The sequence below is a fragment of the Zonotrichia leucophrys genome, chromosome 14 (genome assembly GCF_028769735.1).
Source record: "Zonotrichia leucophrys gambelii isolate GWCS_2022_RI chromosome 14, RI_Zleu_2.0, whole genome shotgun sequence".
NCBI classification, from domain to species: Eukaryota; Metazoa; Chordata; class Aves; order Passeriformes; family Passerellidae; genus Zonotrichia; species Zonotrichia leucophrys.
The window spans coordinates 10410913-10423088 of NC_088184.1; the positions used below are offsets into that span (position 1 = coordinate 10410913).

Below are 12176 nucleotides of genomic sequence, written 5' to 3' on the forward strand. Positions count from 1 at the left end.
TCTTCGAGGGCTGACCCAGAAGGTGATACCACCCACTCCTCATCCTTTCACAACATTTTGTGGACCAGGTCAACCATTCCACAGGGTGGGAATTTTACAAGCACAGGATAAAACCCTATCCTGCTCACCAGAATATACAACTGGAATAGGGAAAAATGGACAAAAGTGGTAGCATCTCTTATTTAACATCTGGGATGCTGAGATGGAGAAATTAAGGCTCTGAGTTAAGGCACAGAAATATTTAAGTTTGTTCTTACATATAGAATTTATAGGTTGTATGTTCAATTTAAAGCACAGTGCCATGTTCCAGTAGTTGAATTCATATTTTTTCAACTGTGTGCAAGTGTGCTTTGCTGATCTGAGGCTGTGGTTTGTGTAAGAGGCAATCTGGAGCAGAAACCTCTGGAGATCTCTCCCTTGCTCTGTGTGTGATTGGCCAGGAGCTGTTTATCCCCGATCCCTAAAGTCGAGATCCAAAGACTTAATTACAGTTTCTCCCAATGTAACTGTAATTTTTTGCTGTTAGCTAGAAACCGGGGCCCTGTCATTGCTGAGCTTTTGCTCTTAAAATGTTTATCACACTTTTCTGATCCCCAATAAAGTCATTATTACAGCTGCTACTTTTAGCTTCATATTTATGTTCAGCTCTGCAGGACACAGTTGAGCAGACAGTTATTTATTCCAGGAACTTCACTTGTAAATTACATTACATAATTGCAGAAGGTTTCATTCTACCCAGTATTATGAGCATTCCAATTTTACATGCATAGTTACAGTGACAATAGATGTTCACCAAACCTGGGGGACACAACATTTCTGCATTTGCTTACTTGCTTTCCCTCCTTCTTTGTTTCTCTATACTCTTTTTTGGTTTTGGCTTGATTTTTGTAGGTAAATACGTGCAAAAAATGGCAAAAAATATTTTATCTGAGCACAAGGTGCTTTGGCTCATTTTGAACATAAGCCATTTTATTCCTATTTTGGCAAGTAAGATGTGGATTAATAGGTTTGTTTGATTTTGTTTGTTCCTAGTGTTCCTATTTCAAGACTTAGGGATGAACTTGAATTATTTCTGAGAATTACAAAACTGTTCTCAAGTACTGAGCAGCTTAAATCAGCCAGAGCAGGGCAATACAGAGTTAAGGCTGCCAGTTTGGATGAAGATCTTTATCTTGCCATTATGAAATTCCAGACATCCAAGCATAATCCTTTATTCAAATTTATTTAGAGGTCTCAGATAAATTCAATTAAAATATTTGATTAACTATGAATCAGGCTTTTCTGGAGAATAAAATGCTCAGGCAATTAATTTTTCTGTCCATTTTACATTTCCTGAATCAATATACTTTGGTTAAATCATGTTGGTTACTTGTCAGAGTTCTTCCCTACAAGTCCCCAGCTTAATTAGTCAGATTCTCATTAACATATGCCCAACCTCTGTCTTGTATTTCATACTGACCTTAAAAGGCAGGCATTAATTAATGCTTAATGAAAAAATAACAAAGAACCTAAATTAAGCTTTTAGGAGCAACTTCCACAAGGCCAGCAGGCAGCTCAGGCAGCAGAATGAGGGCAGGGAAGGAAGAGAAGAGGGAGGTGCTGGGGAGAGACTCATGGTCTGGGGGGTGAGGATGAAGAGGGAATAGGGAGCCTGAGGAAGGCTCAGGGGCTGACTTGTCCCTCTGGCAGATAAAGGGCAGCTGGGGGTGTTGGTTTTGAGGGAGAGATGCCTCAAAATGTGAGAAATTGAGGTGTGACCCTCCAAACCCCTGGTGGTTTTGAGGGAGAGATGGAGGTGAGACCTCTGGGTACATGCACAAACCAGGCTGTGCACCAACATTAGCCCGTGGAGGACCCTCTGGGACTGCCTTTCAGGTGGCTCTGTCGCTGCATCTCCACCCCCACCAGTGCCAATTAATGGCCATGGGGACACTTGGTGCCTGCTGGCAGAATATTCCTCTCCATGCACACATACACAGCTCTAAAAATTAAACGAGCACTAAGTGAAATTGATTTTATAGGAAGATGTTCCCCTTGGGCTGGGAGCCCTTGGTTTGCACCCTCAGAGGGTGATTATTGATGATATTAATCAATCACAGGACCATGGAATTCACTGAATTGGAGGGGGCCCATCAGGGTCATCAAGTCCTGCTCCTGGCCCTGCTCAGGGCACCCCAAGCATCCCACCAGGAGCACTGTGGTATCTCCCACACCAGTGTGGGGATGTGTTGGAAGAAACCTCACTGCATTTCCACTTCTGGGCCCCCTTCCTTGTCCCATCAGGCGTGGAAATCAGGGCCAGGGAGCCACAGGCAGCTTCAGAGCACAGCAGCATCCCTGCTCCCATGGAAAAGTGACAATGGCCGTGAGCAGGCAGGTCGGGGGATGCATTAGGCTGCTCTCAGAGAGAAAGCAGATTGCAGAAAAGTGCACTTTCAGGCAGTTTGGACTTAAACATGAGAAATGGAATTAGGTCAGTAATTATTTAAATTAATTTTACGTCCTTTGCAGCAAGGCAGACTGCAGTAGCCCTGCTACTTTTACAAATGAATGGTAATTTGCTAGGAAAAAAGAGACATATTAATGATGTCAGCCTTCATTTTGGAAGTAATTGAGGCAGCAGCTTAAAGAAATCAATGTTACACAGCTAGTAAGCACTATGTTTTTGTTCATATTAACCAATTCCAAGGGATTATGGATTTTTTTCCCCCTCAGCATACAATAGAGTTCAGAATTACCTATTATTTTGAGCAGGTAAATGAAAGATCTTTTCATGCATTGCTGTAGTAAATATTCAGGCTTCTTCCCAGTACTCCAATTGCATATGCTTGCTAAATGTTCTCTATTAACAGTCATGCAAAGCTGAATAAAAGAATTGCTCCGTCGAGCAATTTGCTTCAAGGTATCCCCCCTTGTTCCTTTTCTTCCTGAGAAGAATTATTGTTCAGCTATCAGGAGGATGCACAGAGAATTTGCAGATGAGTACACAGACACTCTGGTTCTTAATTGTTGTAATTAGTTGGAGTTTCGATCACCAGACCATGATTTTTGCCTGCATTTCATTACAAACCACATCCATTCCTCCTCAGATAATGAAAATCAGACACTGCAACACGGGGCTCTCTTGTCTCTCTGGTGCTTTGGGGAAACAATTTTGGTTTGTAGTGAAGAAGTGTTTTGCATGTTGGAAATGCTCAGCACTTGGACATCCCAGCATGTATAAACATCCCTCCCTGTCTGGTTTGCCAGCACTGCTGTTGTTGCCATTCCTGCCCACCCTGCAGGAGCACAAATTCCTGGCTGTTGCTCCTTTTGCAGGTGTACTTATGCAAGAAACACCTTTATCTATGAGAGGAACATATGGTTTGGGCAATTTCAGTGAGAGGAGAAGGGCTGTGCCCCAGTGGGGAGCTCGTCTCCCCTTTCTTTCTGGTTTTTGCTTCGGGAAGCCAAACCCTGCTCTCAGCGTGGGATTGCCATGAAGCGCTGGGCTTGTGTCTCTAGCTGGAATTTCACCCTCAGCCTGCTGTGCAGAATGTGGGTCACCTACTTAGGTTTCAAAGAGCCTTGCCACAGCACCTTGAAGTCTTAAATGAGATCTGTGCTTTTCTATATTTGGTGCCTCTTTTTTTTTTTTTCCTTACATTTTTAAGAAACCTTAAAAATGAATGTTTCCCCAGATAATTCAGGCTGCTTCGTCTTACTGTTGGTATGTAAGGACTAGGGCAGACATAATAAGATGTCTGTTCTGTATCAATCAAGGCAGTTAATTTCTTTAGCTTGAGATTCAGCATCCTTTCACCTCTGCTATCCCCAGAAATTGAACGGGAGCTGCAGGGAGTAGGTACCACAGGTCTGAGCCCATGGGGGGAATAACTGATGGCAGAAAAGGATTTACCATTAAATGTAACTTGTCAGTGAGAAATACACTTGTGGTTTTACTGCAAGTTCACTGTCTTAATGGCAGGACACACCTTGCCATTGCTCAGGGCCCTGGATGCTGGAGCAGGCAATGGGGCTCTGTGGAGGATCAATAGCTGGAAGATGCTGACAGGATGAGTGGCAGGCAGCACATGTGCTCACTGCACAGCCCTGTTTGCAGAGCAGCAAACACCAAAGCCCCCAGCTCCCCTCAAGATTTACCTGGATACCAGTGTGATTACTGATTAGCCCCAGTTGCTTTCGTTGACAATACAGAGCAGGGTTTCATTGTTCCCCAAGCTGAATGCAGAAGCAAACTGTTAAACAGAGTATTTATCTTCCCAGTGAGCAAAATGCTGTGTTTAATACAACTCCTTTTTCTTGAAAGGTCAGATTTACATAGTGAGCAGCAGAGGCTGTGATGGTGTGGGGGGTGTTTGCTGGGACTTTTGCTCTTTACAAAACTGATCCTGAAGGAGATAAATGAGCACTGGCTTTCTGCTGCCAGGTGGAAGTCGGGTCATAGAAACCCTGGAAGATAAGTTATCTCAGGCAGTCAAGATAAATCTGCATGGTTCCCTCCCTCCAAAGATGAGGGGGAGATGCTGACACAGCTGAATTAAAGCCCAAGGCCCACTGCAGCTTCAAATCAGCAGAAACACAATTTTTAGGAGAGGTTATTCTTCATTTATATCTCTTAAAACACTTAAATTGCAAACTCAGAAGTACAGATATGTTTGAGTGATCCCTTCCTTCCTTTTGTAATTTCTGTTCTTCCTTTTCTCTTCCCTGAAGTACTTTTCTTTTCCTTGAGTAATTGTCAACAAGCCTTTTGGCCACAGAGTAAATATTTATGGACTTAGCCAGGATATATTTAACTGCTATGATCCAGCCCTGTAAATATAAATATACAGTTTGGGCAAGTTGTTCCTGAGCATGGATGGATGGGTGGCCCTTGTGAGTCAGCCAGAGCAGGGTGATGCAAAAGAGCTGTTTTAGGGTAAAGGAATCACAACTTCATGGGCAAATCAGGTGGCTATCAACAGAGAAAGCTGGGACATCAGTGGGAAGCTGGGACAGGTTGTCAAGTAGCAACACATCAGCCTTGTAGTGTGGTTATTTGGTATAATTCCATGGTTTAACAGCCAGCCCCAGACAATGCAGCTGATTAATAAAAGCATCAGGAGACCTTTTGCTGTTCCATGTTCCCCTACCTCTCCTTCCTCAAACACAGTTCCTTGCTGTGTTCCTCCCTCCCTCCTGTCATCCCCAGAGTTGTCCCTGTCCTCCTGACTCACCATCTCCCCTGGCAGTGCCATCTGCACTGGGCACTGTGCTGGGTGTGGGATGTCACAGTGACATGCAGGGCTGTGTGCTGCAGGGCACCACTGCCATGCAAACCCACACTACCTTCCTGGGACAGGCAGAAAATCACCTCCTGCTACTCCCAGCCCTTCCTGCCTCATTTGCACTGAGCCTGCCCAGAGGGAGAGGAGCTCAGAAACAATATTTGAATTTAGAGGCCTTGTGGGGAATCAAGAAGCAATGTGACTTCTCAGCTTCATGCATTACCATGAGGAAAAGGCACAGCCTTCCTCTAATGACATTTTATGTGCATAAAGCAATGTCACAAGAGTTGTAGCATGCTGGCAAGAGCAGCAGTGTGCTCCTATTCCTGTGCACAGTCTGGTGTTGGTGGGCATTGGGGATGAGCTGCTCTCTCTCACCTTCAGTGAATTCCTGTGGGCAGGATGTTCTTGTAAAGATGTGGGTGTTCCTGTTGGTGCAGAAATATGTGGTGGTAGTTTTGGGGAGGTTTTAAGGTAACACACGGTCCAAAACCTGCTGCAGATTCTTTTTCTGTGGTTGTTGGAGTAATGTGAGGTGTGGAGGAAGGAATTAGTGTTTGAGATGTGTGCTGACAGCGTTATGTCCGTGCTATTTCCACCTTCCATGCACACCCCCACAGGACTCTGGATGGTAAATAATTCTCCTTGCAAAAACTGCCAGTTCTTCTCATACCAGCAAGGAAATGAATGAAATGTTCTCTGGTCTTAAAGAAACAAGCCAAGATTTTGAGAAGTGACTTAATCTTGGGCACATGCCACTTGTTCAGCTGTGGGATTTGGGGTTCCAGCCTGGGGTAGCAAATAGCTCTCAAGGAATGTATCAGTCTGGGAAAACAAAAGAGAAAGGACAGGATTAAAAAAAAAAAAAAAAAAAAAAGAGGGTTTGGGGAATATAAATGGGCTGGAAATAGTCACAAAGAGCTTTGCACAGGGCGTGATCCCAGCCACTGAAATAATGTCTTTCTAGTGTTTTCAGTGGAGGAAAACTATGTGTGGTAACAGGGGTTTGGATTTATTTCTGCTCCTACATACATCAGTGCTTTTATGAATTCTCAATACTAATTTGAGTGTAGGCTTTAAAGCTCTTTTCCTCTCTTTGCCAGCCAACAACATCTGCTTCTACGGGGAGTGCTCCTACTACTGCTCAACAGAGCACGCCCTGTGTGGGAAACCAGACCAGATCGAGGGGTCCCTGGCTGCTTTCCTGCCTGACTTGTCCTTAGCAAAAAGGAAAACCTGGAGAAACCCCTGGAGGCGTTCCTACCACAAGCGCAAGAAAGCAGAGTGAGTAGTGGGGAGCAGAGCTGCACAGGGTGGCAGGGAAATAACCCAGTCCTGGCCCCTGGGAAGGGACAGAGCATTTCACATGCCAGGAGCTGCAGTTTGTGCTCCTGAACCCAAATTCAGTGGCACAGCTCCCTCATGGGACAGGTACCTCCAGTGGCATGGACAGGATGCAATGGGACCTGTCTGAGTCCTGTCAGAGGGATAAAGATGCACTGATCTCAGCAGCCCTGAGCTGTTTGCACCATATCACTGATGGTGCAGCTAGTCTCCTAAATCCTGAAGCAGATAGCTTTCAGTCTTGTGATTTTTCTCCCTTTTTCATCAGTCACAATCTTCCTTGCTTGCCTGCATTGCTGGAATTTGCTGCCTCTACCTGACCCTGCCCTTAATCGAACACAATAAAAGTAGATCTTTGCAAAATAACATTTTTTTGTCATTTTCAGTAAGCTCTGTGTGTCTCATAAAATATCAAAATATTGCCTTTTCCAGATGGGAAGTTGATCCAGATTATTGTGAAGAGGTTAAACAAACACCCCCATATGACAGTGGGACCAGAATTCTGGATATAATGGATATGACAGTTTTTGATTTCCTAATGGGTATGTTTCATCTCTTTCAAAAATTAAATGCAACATTTAATTAGAATAAGAACCATTTCTTTCTGCACTGCTCTGCATAGCTCAGCAGTTTGCTAAAGCGTGGCTGAAGCTGCATTTACTGTATGTGCTTTTCTAGATGATTATGGGAAAATGCAGATTTACATGGTTATGTATTCCCATCAGTGCAGATTAAAGGAACAAAGATGTTCAGAAATGCAGAGTGGTGATGAATGCAGGTCAGGCCAGTCTCCTTCACAACAGTGAAGGGCTTCACAGTTTGCTTTAGTGAGTGCTTTGCCCCTATAATATATGGCTCCTGGATGCACATGCAAAGACTGCTCATTATGGTGCTTTGTTTTCATCCTGCAGGAGTGTTCTCTATAAAATGTCAGAGTTGGGGAGGAAGAGGCATTGCTATATCACAAAGGCAGCTGTGGATTGTATCAGGAATTTTTCTGTTTATGTAACCTGATCTCAATAAAATAATTATTTACAGCCAGGTACTAGCGATCCATTCCAAGCCTAATTCTCATTCTCATATGAAACCTTTGCTGCTGCAGCAAATACACCTCTAAGTTGCCAACCTACATCTTTGATCCTTGGGCATATGCCAGCATGGACACATTCTGTGCCATTGCCCCCACTGAGATTGCTGCACTGGGCTGCAGCAGGAGAGGCCAGGTGACAGGAGCCATATGTGGCATCTATAAGTAGCTCAAGACCCCTGCCAGGGAGACAAAATTCATAGCTTGGCACCAGTGCTCTGCACATTGGCCTTAAAAAGCAGCTCACACAGGGAGAGCTGTGCAGCTGTGCAGATCAGCACCATCCTGGTCCATATTTCACAAACATGAATCTGTTCTGGCTCCCCAGCAACTGGGGCAAACTTTTTACCAGAGGAAAACCAGGATGCTTGGTTGGGGTTCAGGAAGCTGAATGCAGTATTAACAAAGTGATCAGGATTAACACCCCTGCTCAGTGCGGGGCATTTTCTCCTACCCTTGCACGTGTGAAATGTACCATGTCTGCCTCACACACCCTGCTGAGCCCAGGCTGCAGCAGCAGGAGCACAGCTGCCCTGCAGGTGCCCAGGCTCCCCAGGCAGCTGAGATCTCTTGGGATGGAGAGGGGGTTCCTTGCTGTACCCCAGGAGGGGTTGCTGGAGGAGGGGAAGGTTGGCTTTGCCTCCTGATGGTCCTTTTAGAGCTCAAGTACAAAAGGCCCAGAGAATTTGAAAAGCTGCCAGAGGTTTAACAGCCCTTCCAGTATCACACACTTTGGAGTGTCTGCTGTAGGAGCTCTGCAGGTTTGCTGCTTTCTCTGCTCTGTTTTTGGGCAGCACTGGGCTTTTGCATTGTCCTGACCTGCAGGCTCAAGCCAAAGTAAGAATGTTGTTTTTCTTCTCTTTGTCCCATAGGTAACATGGATCGACATCACTATGAAACCTTTGAGAAGTTTGGAAATGAAACTTTTATTATCCACTTAGATAATGGAAGAGGGTAAATACCTTTAATAATCCTTCTGGGGTTAAAGGAAAAAAAAAATCAGTATTTAAAACAGCCTTTGTTACATTCTTGCTCTTATCTTTAAATAGGTTTGGAAAATATTCCCATGATGAACTTTCCATTTTGGTGCCTTTAAACCAGTGCTGCAGGTATGTTTTCCCTCTGGAGGTATTTCTTGGTTAGTACCATGGTTTCCACTAAGAGGACTGAAAATTTTTGATTGAATCTTTCATTGCACACTGTGGAGAGAAGGAGATGGAGTGATCCTGCCCAGCTAGCCCTGAGCATTGGCACTGCCACATTAAATGCTCTTTGGGATCAGGACCTTGTAGGAACACGGCTGTGAGATGTTGGGAGAGAAGCTTTAAGACAAAATAAGATGCCATGGAAGTCAAGTGACAAAATCCTACCTTGTTCTCATGATTCTCAACAGCTTTCCTTGGTGCCCATGTTCAGGGTTTTCAGAGGGTGACATTCAGAGTTTCAGCTTTGCAGGGTGAGCCTGAGGAGCCCCTGCTGCTGTCACACACATTCCTGCTCAGTGCCATGTGTGTCACACGTGTCATTCCAAGGTGGACACGGCCCTGTGAATGCTGCACCAGCTCCCCTTGGTGCCTTTCCAGGTGAGGGATGTGAGGGCTGCCTGCTCTGCCGCGTGGATCTGTGCTCCAAAACCTCTGCACCTCTGGGGGCCCCCAAAGATCAGTGACAGGTGACAATGCCAGCTGCTCACTAGGACTGTGACAGTGCCTGTGCCTGGCTCTCCTCAGTTCAGATCACAGAATAAGCTCTTACACGATTACTGTAATTCTGGCCTTTTAGCACTGTTGAGATCAACAGTGGTGGAAATAACTGATTTGCATTTTTTTTTCCTCCTTTTCTTAGAATCAGGAAATCTACCTATCTGCGATTACAGCTGCTAGCCAAGGAGGAGTACAAACTCAGTCTCCTGATGAAAGAATCTTTGCTAAAAGACAAAATAGCTCCAATCCTGTACCAGCCTCACTTGGAGGCCATGGACAGGCGGCTGCGGATTGTGCTCAAGGCTGTCAGTGACTGCATAGAGAAGGATGGCTATGACAACGTGGTGGAAAATGACTTTAACACTGATGTTAACACTGTTGCCACTGAGAGGTAGTGAAATGGCAAGACTACGTTTTTACCAGCCGAGTCAAGAAGATTCAAAGAAGGAAAAGAAACAAAAGAACAACAACAACAAAAAATAAAAGTCTTGCAAAAGACTGTGTATGCTACTTTGTGAATTCAGTGAATTCAGAAATGAGATATAATTGTTCCCAAAGTAGGTAAAGTGTAGACTCTGCAAAGGAATAGTTCATTAAGAAAAAATAAGTCTAATGTGATGCTTTTCATTAGTTCCTGAAGAGAGATTATGAAAAGATTCAGAAAATACTCAATCATGGACAGACAGCAGTCTGATAGCAAAACACCTCCTGTCCTTTTTGTATAGAAAGGAGGCCTTTACTTAATATTTTGTATTTATATATGGTATATCTATGAAACCCCAGACCTACCTTCCAAATTTAACTAAGAGGGACAGCATAGTTTTGTGACTCACACTTTATTTGTGGTGACAGTCCACTTAGTATTTTGTGTTAACCCTTTAAGTGCTCTAATCCACTGTATCTTATTTAAATTGAATGCTTATTTTCCCCCCAGCTACTCAGCATTTAAAGGGTTAAGGCATTATGAACTTTTAAAGGCAAAAAATAATAATAATAATGATAATAATGATAATAAATACAGGGGTTACCAGAAGGGAATTTCACTAATTGTGCTTTGACAGGAATACTTGAATGTTGGTTTTACAAAGTGATGTAAAATGACAAGTTGTACTATTTGTCCATAAGGAGGTGGCAGCTCTTATCTTTCTAGACTATCATAGCTGAGCTGCTACTTTTCAATTTTGCTTTTGATAGTTTTGTGTAAATATATACATATATGGGTAAAAAGCTGCTTTCAGCAGCTCTAGGCTTACTTTTGCAGCATTTTTGTGGAATTGTTTGCAACGTGGTAAAAGTGCAATAAAGATATGCAAAATGTGTAGCCATCTTGTCTAAATGGATTAATTCATCTTGTTCATAGCAAAGCTCTGTGCACCAGCCAAGTGGTTGTTTAAATTGTCATCCCCTTTTGCAGAACAGCAAATGGAGCTGGAGCAGGGAATTGGTGATTAATTGGTGATTAATGCACACTGCAATGCCAGTAAGGGCTGGGGTGTTGAAAAGGGTTAAATCTTTCCTATGAAAGCATTGTTTTGACTGTCATTTCAGCATCCCTTCCTCTTGCAATTATGGCTGTAGAAACAAGATGTGGAGCAACACCTCTCAAAGATTATGCCTTGACATGCTGCCCAGAGGATTTAGAAACACCATTGCCTCTGACTTGGGCTGCAAAAACCTTTGCACAACCTAGAAAATCCCAGCCTAAATTAGCTGGAAACATGGTATTCTTATCCAAATAGCCTTGAATCATGCTCAGCTGTGTCCATTTAAGATTTGTGGAGACTCTCAGCCCAAACGCAAGCTATAAATTGAACACGTGGCTGTATTTGACTTGTGAAAACATGGTGAGGTACAGCAGGAATCCCTCATCACTCCTCTGGGTGAGGAGAGAATTTATTGTGACAGTGTTCATCACAACTTTAATTCAAAGCTGCCATTTATTTCGTTTGATGTCTTTTTTCCCAGGGATTCATAACCATATACTTTAAAAGCCAGGTAGACAAAAATGTAGACATTTCTGCATATTAAAATTATGAATGAGAGAAAAAGCTGCTATATGAGCTCATTCACTTCTTAGGTTGATATATTATCACTAAAAAACACATGTATTTTGTATTTTATTGCCCATTTCGAATTCCCATGGTTCTCACATACATGGCATACAAAGACAAGAGAATATCTCAAATTGTACAGCTGTTCATGAACTTGGAAATTTTCTGGTTTATTCCATGGCTTTTTTTCACCTTTGAAGACCCACCTATAATGACAAGGATTCCTCTGCAACACAGCACTGGAACTGCAATGTTCCCTTCTCGTTAGTCAAAAAGAAAGAAAAAAAAATCAAAATATGGGAATATAAAAAGGTGAAATGGGCAGTATTATCCTTGGTCTATCTTCAATGCCTGGCTGGGGTTTTCCTGCAGGTGCAGCTTCTTCTCACCATGAAGCAGAGGAGCTATGGAATCACCTTCCTAGGGCAGCTCTGCTCTCTCCTTCTGGGCTCAGCTCTGCAAACCTGGTTTGCTTTAGGAAAGCAGCACTTGGCAGCCTCTTTGTTCAAAGAGGATCAGATCAGTGAAGGTCTTGGCTCTTTAGGGGCTGGGTGTAGGTCAGGGGCTGCTGCCAGGGTGGTTCAAGCTTCTCTCTCTGCAGAAGGCTGCCTGGTGCTGTCAGGGATATGAACTTACTGTTATGGACCTGGTTCTGGATTTCTACAAGCAAAATCAGTAGGTTTTTATACATTAAATGTTGCTAAGTAAGGAATAGGTAGTG

At 43.6% G+C, this 12176-nt stretch overlaps 1 protein-coding gene across 1 annotated transcript in view; it reads left to right on the forward strand.

The window, feature by feature from the left end:
• FAM20C (FAM20C golgi associated secretory pathway kinase) overlaps positions 1-10725 on the forward strand; it is a 54405-nt gene extending 43680 nt beyond the window's left edge. The window contains exons 6-10 of the mRNA XM_064725874.1: positions 6374-6554; positions 7047-7156; positions 8574-8655; positions 8751-8810; positions 9547-10725. Of these exons, the coding sequence (XP_064581944.1) occupies positions 6374-6554; positions 7047-7156; positions 8574-8655; positions 8751-8810; positions 9547-9799 (686 nt within the window). The 3' untranslated portion in view covers positions 9800-10725. The remainder of the gene's footprint in view (positions 1-6373; positions 6555-7046; positions 7157-8573; positions 8656-8750; positions 8811-9546) is intronic.
• The last annotated feature ends 1451 nt before the right edge of the window (positions 10726-12176 follow it).